At 47.2% G+C, this 12,508-nt stretch overlaps 1 protein-coding gene across 1 annotated transcript in view; it reads left to right on the top strand.

Moving 5' to 3' along the window:
• sspo (SCO-spondin) overlaps positions 1–12,508 on the top strand; it is a 118,696-nt gene that overhangs the window by 79,270 nt on the left and 26,918 nt on the right. The window contains exons 78-88 of the mRNA XM_062957862.1: positions 1,155–1,378; positions 2,657–2,818; positions 4,292–4,458; positions 7,058–7,212; positions 7,750–7,970; positions 8,876–8,917; positions 9,027–9,197; positions 9,938–10,147; positions 10,800–10,967; positions 11,257–11,388; positions 11,680–11,923. Of these exons, the coding sequence (XP_062813932.1) occupies positions 1,155–1,378; positions 2,657–2,818; positions 4,292–4,458; positions 7,058–7,212; positions 7,750–7,970; positions 8,876–8,917; positions 9,027–9,197; positions 9,938–10,147; positions 10,800–10,967; positions 11,257–11,388; positions 11,680–11,923 (1,896 nt within the window). The remainder of the gene's footprint in view (positions 1–1,154; positions 1,379–2,656; positions 2,819–4,291; positions 4,459–7,057; positions 7,213–7,749; positions 7,971–8,875; positions 8,918–9,026; positions 9,198–9,937; positions 10,148–10,799; positions 10,968–11,256; positions 11,389–11,679; positions 11,924–12,508) is intronic.

The raw sequence follows: 12,508 nt of genomic DNA on the forward strand, positions 1-12,508 counted from the left end.
TCTCTTCCTGTTGTTTGCATCCATGGCTCCATTGTGTCCTAGTCTTCAGAGCAGCAGTAAACAAGTTTTCTCCCTCTGCAACAGGACAGTCTTTCCAATATTTAAACATGGAACACCCACTCTCGATTGGAAAATAACTTTACCCATGAATATGCAAAGACCACCTTTTGAAAACCACTAGTCGAGAAAAGCATAACCTTGTTAGAAGTCAACTCTTTAAACAAGTGATATTCACAAGCATTCATGTAATGGCACACATTACTTTAAACTGCCAAGGATGAAGACATGCCACTACAAAAATATATTTTAGCAGCGTTTTAAAGATGTTTCTTTGCAGTTGTAGTTGCCCAAAAGATATCCACTCCCTTTAAACCTCTTAGTTAAAATATGCATGCAGAGATAAAAACAAAGTCTTCTTTGATAAATAACATATCTTGTTTACTTATAAACATCTTGTATTAATTCATTATACACATTTCTTATTGAAGTTCAGTTGTTTACTTATAAACATCTTGTATTAATTCACCATACACATTTCTTATTGAAGTTCAGTTATAGATAGGATGTAGTTTCTCTCTTTGTTGAGCACAATGGATATCATTCTTAATCAATAGTCCATAGTCTTTAAGTATACTCGATATAAGCATACTTCTATATTGAATTCCAAACAGCAACATACATGCATCCACCTCCACTGAGGTCTGACGCAAGAAAGTGAAGGTCCACCTCCACTGAGGTGTAAAAGCATACTGATTACAAAATGGAGTCCTGAGTCTGAACATGCTCAGTACAATCACATGTCTATAACCCCTCACACACCAAAGAGGTCAATCAAACTGGCAAATCAACATTCACATAGAATACAGGTTAGCAAATATATACATTAACAAATAAATGGTGGGAGGCTTGGGGGGGTTGCTATTTCCAACACTCTCAGCCTTTTTCCCAAGCTAAACACCCCCAACTCCCTCAGAGGGATCCATGCTTTCTGGACCTTTAAGGGGCTGCTTTCTTTTGGGACACCTGGGTGCAGAGTGTCACCTGCCATTCCCATTTGTAGATGCCACCCTCAAATCCCATGAGGGCCATCTCAAGAGTCTGTGATTCTATCCTGAATCCCGTCCCCACTCTCCATCCTGCAATGTCTGCTGCAGCACCTGTGTGTCCGGCCACCTGCAATGCCACACTGACCCCTCGTGCCGTTTGGACGGCGGCTGGAGCCCCTGGGGGGCCTGGTCTCCTTGCACCCGGAGCTGTGGGGAGGGGGCCCAGCTCCGCTTCCGGGAGTGCAGCAGCCCACCCCCACAGAACAGGGGCCGGGGCTGTCTGGGCGGCACAGAGCAGCGGAGGCCCTGCCGACACCAAGAAGACTGTCCAGGTAAAATTGGAAGAAGGGAGAGTCGCTGGTGTGAGCGGTGAGGGAGGGGGCTCCTTTATGGGGAGGGGGAGAATGTTCCCAGTCCCTGCAGTGGGAGTGGGGCTCTGGCCCAGCTGGGAACAAAGGCTTGGCCTTCACTTATGCAGGCATGGGCAAACTTCGCCCCCCCAGGTGTTTGGACTTCAATTCCCACAATTCCTAATAGCCAATAGTCTGTTAGGAATTGTGTGAATTGAAGTCCAAAACACTTGGAGAACTGAAGTTTTCCTGTGCCTGTGCTATAACTGTGCAGAACAGAAAAATAAGAAAAAGCACTTTGTAAAAAGGACAGTGAAACAATGTTACAGCACCCTTTAAATGAAAGCTGGCATGGGTCAAGTGGTCTGGATGTCGGTCTCGGAGACTGGGAGAACAGGATAGGAATCCCTGTCCAGTCACAGAAACCTATGGAATGGCTTCGGGCAAGGCACACTCTCTCAGCCTCAGAGGAAGACAAAAGCAAACCTCCTTCAAAATCCCATGGAAGACACCAAGAAGGTCCTGGAGTGTACTTTAATATCACAACACCTGGTTTTTTGCACCTGTTTTTTTCTCATAGCATGAGTTCACTTGGGTCCCCATTTTGGGAGATGAGCACAAAATAATATTTAATATATGAAATTATTTATTTATTTATTTATTTATTTATTTACAGTATTTATATTGCACCCTTCTCAGGGATTCAGGGAGTGTCACAGAACATACATATACGGCAAACATTCAATGCCATTTATAACAGTGACGAGACAGACAACATCTTTGGAGGCTGTGCTCGGTTCCAGCCACCAGGGGGTGCTGTCGCTCCATCTCCCTGCCGAAGAGCTTTCTTTGTTCGTAAACTTCCTCCTTTTGAAACGCTGAGCCTAAATACCTCCTTGTTTTAATGTGGTTCATATTTATCTACTCACATTTGTTTTCGAACTGCTAGGTAGGCAGAAGCTGGGCTAAAGATCAAGAGCTCACCCTGACCCGGGTTTCGAACTCTCAACCTTCTGATTAGCAGGATTTATTGCAGCTTGGTGATTAACCTGCTGGGCTAAAGCCTGGCATCCAAGTATGCAGCCCACTCAGAGGCCTACTGGCCAGCTGGCTACTTCAGTGCAAATTGGGCTTTGGCCTGGCCAGTTGGTTAACATGTTCACATTTCCAAGGAGGAAGAGGAGAAAAGAGGTGGAGGTTCCCTTCTTTTCTTCCTTTGTGGGGGGGGGGGGTGTCTCTCTAAAATGTTCTCTCCCACAGAGGAGGAGGAGGAGGAGGCTTGGGGGGCTTGGTCCCCGTGGGGCCCCTGCAGCGTCTCGTGCGGCGGAGGAGAGCAGGTGCGCTACCACAGGTGCCACCGCCCCCCATGTCCAGGCCCAGCCGCCCCCCAGAGCAAGACCTGCAACACCCACGTCTGCCTCGGTGAGTCAAGCAAAGGCCATCACAGACTAGCTCACCTCGCAGGGTTGCTGTGAGGCCCTCCCTCCAGGTGTTTTGGACTTCAACTCCCACAATTATTGGACATAAACTATTGGAAAATAGCTGCACTCAGTCTCTGGGCCCGTATCCGTTTGGCAAATGTGAATCTCCATGAATATGTGGAGACTACCTTGTGAAAACCACTAGTCAAGAAAAGCATGACCTTGTTAAAAGTCAACTCTTTGAACAAGTGATATTCATAAGCATTCATGTAATGGCACACAGGTAACTCGGTTGTTAAACTGAAGAACCATGTCTTTGACTTGCCAAGGATGAAAACATGCCACTACAAAAATAATACATTTGGCTCGCAGAGGATGGTTGTTTCTTTAAAGTTGAAATTGCAGTTGCCCTTGCCCAAAACATATACACTCCCTTTAAAAACTTTTTAGTTTAAAATATGCACTCAGAGATAAAAAAAGTCTTCTTTGAAAAATAACATACCTTGTTCACTCATAAACATCATGTATTAATTCACTATATAAGCACATTTCTTATTTAAGGTTTAGTTATAGATAGGATGTAGTTCTCTTTGTGTGTTGAGTACACAGGATATCAATCAATAGTCCATAGTCTTCAGGTATAGTTGTACTCACTAAAGTCCATAAGTCATATTTCTGTACTGAAGTCCAAACAGCAATGTGCACCCACTTCCATTGAGGTCTGATGGAAACATGCATCCACCTCCACTGAGGTGTGAAACAGACGGAATACAAAATGGAGTCCTGAGTCTGAACATGCTCAGTACCATCACATGCCTATAACCCTGCCCACACCACTGGCAAATCAATATACACATAAAATAGTAAAAAAAAAAAAAAGGTAAAGGTTTTCCCCTGACGTTAAGTCCAGTCGTGTCCGACTCTGTGGGTTGGTGCTCATCTCCATTTCTAAGCCGAAGAGCCGGCGTTGTCCGTAGACACCTCCAAGGTCATGTGGCCACTGGCATGACAGCATGGAGCGGCGTTACCTTCCCGCCAGAGCGGTACCTATTGATCCACTCACATTGGCATGTTTTCGAACTGCTAGGCTGGCAGGAGGTGGGGTTAACCTGGGACCTTTCGGTCTGCAAGTTCAGCAGCTCAGCGCTTTAATGCACTTCGCCACCGGGGCGACGTACACATAGAATACAGGTTAGCCAATATATACATTAAAAAATAAATTGTGAGAGGCTTGGGAGGTTGCTATTTCCAACAGAATTCCTATCAGTCTACTGGCTCTTAGGAATTGTGAGAGTTGAAATCCAAAACACCTGAAAGACCGAAGTTTGCCCATGCCTGATCTGGATACAAGTGTGGCTGCTCCTTGCCTTCCAGCATCCTTTTGGGGTGCCTTGCCCGGGCCTCAAGTGTGTGGCCCCTGTTCCTGGGTGCCTGCCCCATGGGCCTGATGCCCCCTTCTCCGCTTCCCTTGCAGAGGTGGGCTGCCCGGTGGGGCGCTTGTACCGGGAGTGCCTGAAGGAGGAGGGATGTCCCTACAGCTGCGCTCACCTGGCCGGGCGCATGGACTGCTTCTCGGACGGCTGTGAAGAGGGATGCCACTGCCCAGTGGGCTCCTACCAGCACCGAGGGGCCTGCGTCGAGGTGGGGCCCCTTTCAGCCCCCTTTCCTTTCCCCTTATTATGGGGTGCTGTGCTTTGATTCACAGGGAGACCTTCACTTTGGGGACCCACCAGCTTGGCTCATTAGACAGGGCAGTTTAAAGCAGATGATGCATCAAAAGCGGTGAAGTTTAGCACCTGGGGCCCCATGGAAGAAGAGTGGGTGCCCCCACTGCCCCCTCACCAGGTGCATCTTGTTACGGGTTTGTAGAAAAACAAACTGCGTGCAGTCCTGTCCAGACTTATCCAGTCCTTTGTTGTATCCACAATGAGCAAAAGAAAAACAAACCACAAAAATGGAAGAGAAAATCAAAAATTTACTCTTAAGTAGCAGAGTCAAAAATCATAATAAAACTTCCAGCAACAAAAACTCACATAGTCTCTTGCATTAAATTCATGCATCTTCATAGTAGGCTCTCAGCAAGCATTCAGTAAGTCCCCAGTAAGTCCCCAAAAGATATTACAAACATTCCCAGATATACCCCATTCAGGGAGTGGCTCAAGCCTATTAGCCCTGATTGTTCCAATTACTCAGCCATGAGTTGTAATTAACCAGGTGTTTTTCTCTTAACACACACTTACACAAGTATTGATCCCACAGAAACTTAGTCACATACATGCATATACAGTAATACCTCACAACCTCTGAGGATGCCTGCCATAGATGTGGGCGAAACGTCAGGAGAGAATGCTTCTGGAACATGGCCACACAGCCCGAAAGACATACAACAACCCAGTAATACATCTGTTGCCATCGTTTATTTTGGGCACAATGTTCCCTCAAATGTTCCATAGATTAAAAACTGCAGCATCTGAGTGTAGTCAAGATGCTGAATGTTATATGGCGGTGTCGGCTCCACCTGCGCTGCCATATATTGCAGCCTGAACAGCATTGAACTGGATTGTGTGACTCTACACTGCTATATAATCTAGTTCGGGGTCCCCAAACTAAGGCCCGGGGGCCGGATGCGGCCCTCCAAGGTAATTTACCTGGCCCCCACCCTCATTTATAATATAATATTTTTATATCAGTTTTAATAATATAATATATTGTATATATTGTATATATATGTATATATTGTATATATACATATAATATTGATAAAATATTATAATGTTATACAATATAATACTAATAATAATACCATATAATAATAATATTAATTATATGTTATATATTACATATAATATAATTACATATTACATATAATATAATTACATATAATATTACAGTATAGTGGTATAGTTCAATATAGTATAATGCTAAAATATTGTGTTATGCTAATAATATAATATATTGTATGTACATACAGCTGCTCTGAGTTCCCTTCGGGGTGAGAAGGGCGGGATATAAATGTAGTAAATAAATGTAGTAAATGAATAAATAAATAATTTTGGACTTAGGCTCGCCCAAAGTCTGAAATGACTTGAGGACACACAACAACATCATCATCATCATCATCATCATCAACAACAACAACAACCCTAATTAACCTGACTATCTCATTGGCCAGAAGCAGGCCCACACTTCCTATTGAAATCCTGATAGGTTTATATTGGTTAAAATTATTTTCATTTTTAAGTATTGTATTGTTTTTCATTGTTATTGCTGTTTTGCACTACAAATAAGATATGTGCAGTGTGCATAGGAATTTGTTCAGTTTTTTTCTCTCCAAATGATAATTCGGCCCCTCAACAGTCTGAAGGATTGTGGACCGGCCCTTGGCTTAAAAAGTTTGGGGACCCCTGATCTAGTTCAATACAGTTATTTTGCATTTTGAAGTGGAATAATAATAATAATAATACAGTAGAGTTTCACTTATCCAACACTCACTTATCCAACGTTCTGGATTATCCAACGCATTTTTGTAGTCCATGTTTTCAATGCATCGTGATATTTTGGTGCTAAATTTGTAAATACAGTAATTACTACATAACATTACTGTGTATTGAACTACTTTTTCTGTAAAATTTGTTGTATAGCATGATGTTTTGGTGCTTAATTTGTAAAATCATAACCTAATTTGATGTTTAATAGGCTTTTACTTAATCCCTCCTTATTATCCAACATATTCACTTATCCAACGTTCTGCTGGCCCGTTTATGTTGGATAAGTGAGACTCTACTGTAATAGTAATAATAATAATAATAATAATAATAATAATAATAATAATAATAATAACAACAACAACAACAACAACAACAATCCAGCATATATATCCCATTTGCTATGTAATACTATGTCTTTGTGTCTTTAATAATAATAATAATAATAATAATAATAATAATAATAATAATAATTTATTTCTATTCCGCCCTATCTCCCCGAAGGGACTAATAGATGGGGCCTAAGTTAGAAGATGCTGCAGCAGCTTGGTTTTGCCTGAGCTGATTGGAAAACGGCAAGACCTAGAAGACGCTGATGGGGAAACTGTTAAAATCAATTCCAAACAGTGGTTTTGGGTTGGAGGAGACCTAGCTATGGGGTGCCTTTTAGGGAAGTCACAGAGGTGACCCTTCCTACCCATTCAGTCTCTCTTAACTTCTCCCCTCCTTCCTCTTCCGCTTCTTTTCTGGATCAGGAGTGTCCCTGCATCCTCAGTGAGGAGGCCATGAGGATGCTCCGCAACCACTCTGTGGACCACCCTCCGGCCATCCTAGATGCCGAGGGCCGGACACTCTCCCCGGGGGACGAGGTGGCCCCCAACAGCACCCTCCATGCCGCCTGCAGTAACTGGTGAGTCCCCCCTCATTGAGTGGAGGTTTCATGTAGGCATGACATGCCAATGGGAAGCCAAGGTCCCCACGATGGAGGAGGGAAGTGTCACATAGGTTGAGCCCCCCCTTATCTGGAAATCCCACCTAATGTCAAGGAGAAATCTTTGCCTTATTTATCTACTCACATTTTGTTTTCGAACCACTAGGTAGGCAGAAGCTGGGCTAAAGATCAGGAGCTCACCCTGACCCGGGCTTCGAACTGTCAACGTTCTGACTGGCAAGAAAACAATAGATATTACTTTTAACCCAGGAGTAATCTCTATTGTTTTAACCACATTACTCTGTTGCTTAAAAGTTACTTATAAAGAGTTCTGAGGATGCGAGGAGCATATTGCAATCCATAAATGTGTTCCTTTGTGGCTGGGAGATTCTGGGAGCTGTAGTCCCAAATAGGAAAGTTGGAATAGAGCTCCAGATTATGCATGAGAGATCTGGATGGACTGCACTGAGCCTTAGCCTTGGTCCTGACAGTTGCTTCTCCTCCTCTTCCTCTCAGCTCCTGCCTCAACGGGCGCTTGGAGTGCGACTTTGCCTTCTGCCCGGTGGATGGGGGCTTCTCCCCCTGGAGCCCTTGGGGCCCCTGTTCCCTGACCTGCGGGGGCCTGGGGAACATGACCAGGCACCGCGACTGCTCCCAGCCCATTCCGGCCAATGGGGGCAAGGACTGCCTTGGCCCTCGGACGGACATCAAGTACTGCCAGGCGCTGGACTGCGAAGGTGACGGGGGGCGGAGAGCGGCTGCCATTTGTGGGCTCAGTGGTCTTTGATGGTCAGGAATGGTAGCTAGCCAGATGGCCACAAAGAGTTGTTTGTGTCTTTGGGAGGGACTCCTTCCCCATTGGGAGAGAACAAACTGCCTCATGTTTCCACAGGGCAAGGGTAGTCCCATACTGAGTCTCCACATAGGTCTCGCAAAGACCTGAACTCAAGGTGTATGAGAGAGGCCTTGGGGACTACAGAAGAAGCTTTGAGGACCCCATCCAGCCACAGCCTCCATTTTTTCTACCTTAACACAAATCCTTACAACTAGCTTTTGAGCCAGTAGTTAGGCGGAAGCTGGGCTAAAGATCAGGAGCTCACCTTGACCCAGGTTTCGAACTGTCAACTTGGCTGTGGGACCAAGCTTTTGGCCCATCCTAGGATATGGGTTGATATGACCTGATGGATTCTGTGAATTAGTATTAAGTTGGACATGGACTAGCTCTGACTTTGGCTCGAAACTGCCCCTGTTATAATGGTCACATGGTTTAAATTGTTTTAATTTGATTTGGATACTGGCTTTTAATTGTGTTTTATGTTTGGTTTTACTACATGGTGCATTATATGTGGCATTTAATTTTGCCATTGTGTAAGACCGCTCTGGGTCCCCCTGCGGGAGAAGAGCGGTATATAAATTAAATAAGTAAGTAAGTAAATAAATAAATTGCCTGGATTGCAGACTTCTACAAGGCCAAATGGGGGTGGACTGGATGGTCTTTGAAGGGTCTCGTACAATTCTATGATAGCTTGGGTGTACTTGTGGGCAGAGACATATGATTCGCCTCCTTTGGTGGCCAACACTAGCACTTGGGGCCTCCTGCTGCCCACCAAGCTGAGTCCGTACCCTTTGTTTTTCCTCACAGCCCTGGCCGGACCCACCAAAGAGCCTATTTCTGTCCTCCCAGGTAAGGAAGGAAGAGGCCACAAGGATGAGGAGCTCCCAGAGCCTGGTTTGGAACCCCACTGTTGACCTGCCACAATGGACTTCTTCTTCTTTACCTTCCGCTCTTCCAGGCCCCGATGGGGATGGCTTCGCCCCCTGGTCGCCCTGGACCCCCTGCTCCAAAACCTGCACTGACCCGGAGCTGCCGGCCCTCAAAACCCGCCTGCGCCTTTGCCTGGGAGAGGCCAACTGCACAGGGGAGGCCTTTCAGGAGCGGGAATGCAACCTGCCCCAGTGCGCAGGTGAGGAGCAGCCCCAGAGCTTCCCTCTGTCTCTAATTGCTCTATAGCAGGTATGGGTCAACTTCGGCCCTCCCTCCAGGTGTTTTAGACTTCAACTCTCACAATTCCTGTTAAGAAATGAAGTCTAAAACACCTGGAGGGACAAAATTTGCCCATGCCTGCTCTATAGACAAGTGATGAGTCTTCTCCATTCTCATCCTGTCCTCCATTTCTCTGGTTGAACTTCTTTCAACTGTAAGGCCATTTATCTCAAAAAGAGTTCAGGCACAGGAGGCAATCAGACAGAAATCTAGTCTCGTGAGAGTACAAAAGCAAAGTTTATTTTCATTATAGCTATGAGAAAGACAAAACAGCTGTACACACACACAAAGGTTTGTACTTGCAAATGGCTGCCGCGAAGTGTGGCATAGTAAACAAAGAATACATATCTTCGCTTATCTAAACTTGACCAATTACTGAGGGTCTTCTTCACCTCCACATCTCTAGGACAGAGTGGTGTCTGTGATCTCACTTGTTTACTCCGAACTAGCCTCTGTCCTTGGAACTTTCTAGAGAAAGGCACCAGCTCAAAGAGAAAGGGAGGAGCACAGGTCCTTTGTTACTTTGGCTCATACAGAGAGCTTACATTGTCTATAAAAAGCCAAGATGATATATGCAGAGGCAAAGCTATATATGCAAAAGTCTACTATTTTCTGGCTTATGGTCCCTTCACAACCTGTCCGCCTTCCTTCCATCCCCAGAGGCCCCTCTCTGCCGGGGGGAGGACTGTGTGGGCCTCAACTGCACCTGGACCCCCTGGGCCCCCTGGAGCGCCTGCTCTCGCACGTGCGGAGTGGGGCAGCAGCGGCGCCTGCGCACCTACCACCCTCCGGGGCATGAAGGCCACTGGTGCGAGGGGATCTTGACCGCCAATATGGAGCGCCGCTTCTGCAACCTCCAGGCCTGCAAAGGTGAGGACGCACGCTATTCCATCCGGGCCCGGCTTTTCTCCCATTTTCCTTTCCTTTTTTGTAGCCCATGTGGGTCAACAATTGGCCCCTGGGCCTGATGCAAGTCTGAGCCTTGCCCCAATCCACTCATATCACAGTGAGCTCCCATCTGTCAGCTCTAGCTTGCAGGAACATGAGAGAAGCCTCCTAGCAACACACCCGGGCATCCCCTGGGCAACGTCTCTTTAGATGGCCAATTCTCTCACACCAGAAGCATGTTGCAGTATGTTCTCAAGTTCGTCTGACACAATAAAAAAAAAACTGGGTTGCAAACCTTCCTGTGGCAATTGAGCTCCCAAGGAGGGCTTCATGAATACAAAGTGACTGGGTTGAAGGGGAGTGGGAACAACGAAGCCCCCTCCCCCATGCCATCAATGGACCCTTGTGTTTGCTGGATGGAACTCCCATCACAGAGCTTGGGAAAACATGAGGGTGGGGGCTTGCAGCTCCCAGAATCCCCTTGAGCATGTCCACCGGAAGTCCAATGAAAGCATGGCTTCCAAGTTCTTTGGTTTGTGGGGTAGCATGATGTCCGAGCAGGTCAATGGGACTTGTTGGATTCACAGTCCCAAAAAGGATGCTCACCAACGCTATTCCATATCTCCCCCCGCAGTGGACGGGGCCTGGTCTAAGTGGAGCCCCTGGTCCTGGTGTGACCGCCTCTGTGGCGGGGGGCACTCCTCTCGTACCCGGAGCTGCACCAGCCCCCCTCCCAAGAACGGGGGGCTCCCCTGCCCCGGAGAGAGGCACCGCGTCCGCCTCTGCAACGCCCGGCCTTGCGGTGAGTGCCAAGGGTCACGGGGACATCCCTGAAAACTATCAGCTTACATCACAGAGGGGTCAAGATAGAGCTAGGCCCTCCAGGGTGACTTTAGGGTACCTTTCCCATAGACTTACTTGGAGGACCATTTCTTTCCCCAGGCACAGGAAAGTGAAATTGCAGATAGGGGTTATGGGGTCCGGCTGTACCTTCATATTCATTTTTAACTTGCAAAATGTCTGGTCCAGAGACGGCACTGTGGGCCATTGCCCGGCCACCCGCAAGAGAACTGACCGCTCTCTCCCTGCAGAGGAGGGTTGTCCGCCCCCCTTGCGCCTGGTGGACTGTGCCAACGCTTGCCCTCGCCATTGCTGGGACCTGCAGGAGGGCATCGAGTGCCAAGACGCCGAGGCCTGTGAGCCCGGATGCCGCTGCCCAAACGGTGAGTGTTGGGAGCAGTGGGTCTCACTTTCGGGTGGAGGGCCAGGGGGCACCCAATGGCACCCGGGGCCACCAATAAATATTTGGCAGAGTGGAGATGGCAAAAAGAAAATGACAATTTTGGCAACCCACCATAGTGAATAACCTGCCTCCAAAACTTCCCTGTTACAGAGGGTCAAACTACGCAAGATGTTTATTATGGTCTCCATCAAGCAGAGAGAAATGAGAGACAGCATGGTCCAATTGGGTTTGGGCATTTCTCCATGACTCCTCCTCTCCCCCCCCCTTTCAGGGACCCTGGAGCAAGATGGCGCCTGCGTCCCCCCTTCCCACTGTGAGTGCGTGGACGCCCAGGGCCACAGCTGGGCCCCCGGGAGCCTCCACGACGACGGCTGCAAGAACTGCTCCTGCCTGGACGGGAGGCTCCTCTGCACCAACCACACCTGCCCCCCCAGCGGATGCGCCTGGAGCCTCTGGTCCGGATGGGCCCCCTGCAGCCTCACCTGTGGGGAGGGGGGGCTGCGCACCCGGTTCAGGTGAGCAGAGAGAGGGAAGGGGAACGTGCCATGGATCACAGAAACCTGGAGTTGAAAGAGACCTTCAAAGGCCATCCAGTCAACCCCCTTCTACCATAAAGAAAGACATGACCCTATAGACTCCCAGGAATATTCCCTTGTTGAATGGCTCTTACCCTCAGGAAGTTCTTCCTAATGTTTTTTGGCTGCAATTTGAATCACTTGCTCCATAGTCTCTGGAACTACAGAAACATTGCACTCATATCCCCTTCTCTCAGCCTTCTCCTCTCTGAGCTAAAAATATCCAGCTCCTTAAGTCCGTCCTCATGGTTTCCAGACCTTGGACCGTTTTGCTGGCCCTGGAGACACCTTCCATCTGGTCCATCTCTTCCTTGAGCTTCTTTGGCTAAAACTGGACGTAGGGTTATATTGCAGGTACAGCCTGAGCAAAGCAAAAGAGAGCGAGGCTATGACTTCCCTCAAACTAGTCACTATATCCCTCTGGATGAAGCTAGAATGTCTTGTCAAGAATGGATCCCTAACTCCAAGATATAACACTATGTATACCCAAATGTCCCAAAACTCTAAACAAATCCAAAATCCGGA

The sequence above is a fragment of the Anolis carolinensis genome, chromosome 6 (assembly GCF_035594765.1).
Source record: "Anolis carolinensis isolate JA03-04 chromosome 6, rAnoCar3.1.pri, whole genome shotgun sequence".
NCBI classification, from domain to species: Eukaryota; Metazoa; Chordata; class Lepidosauria; order Squamata; family Dactyloidae; genus Anolis; species Anolis carolinensis.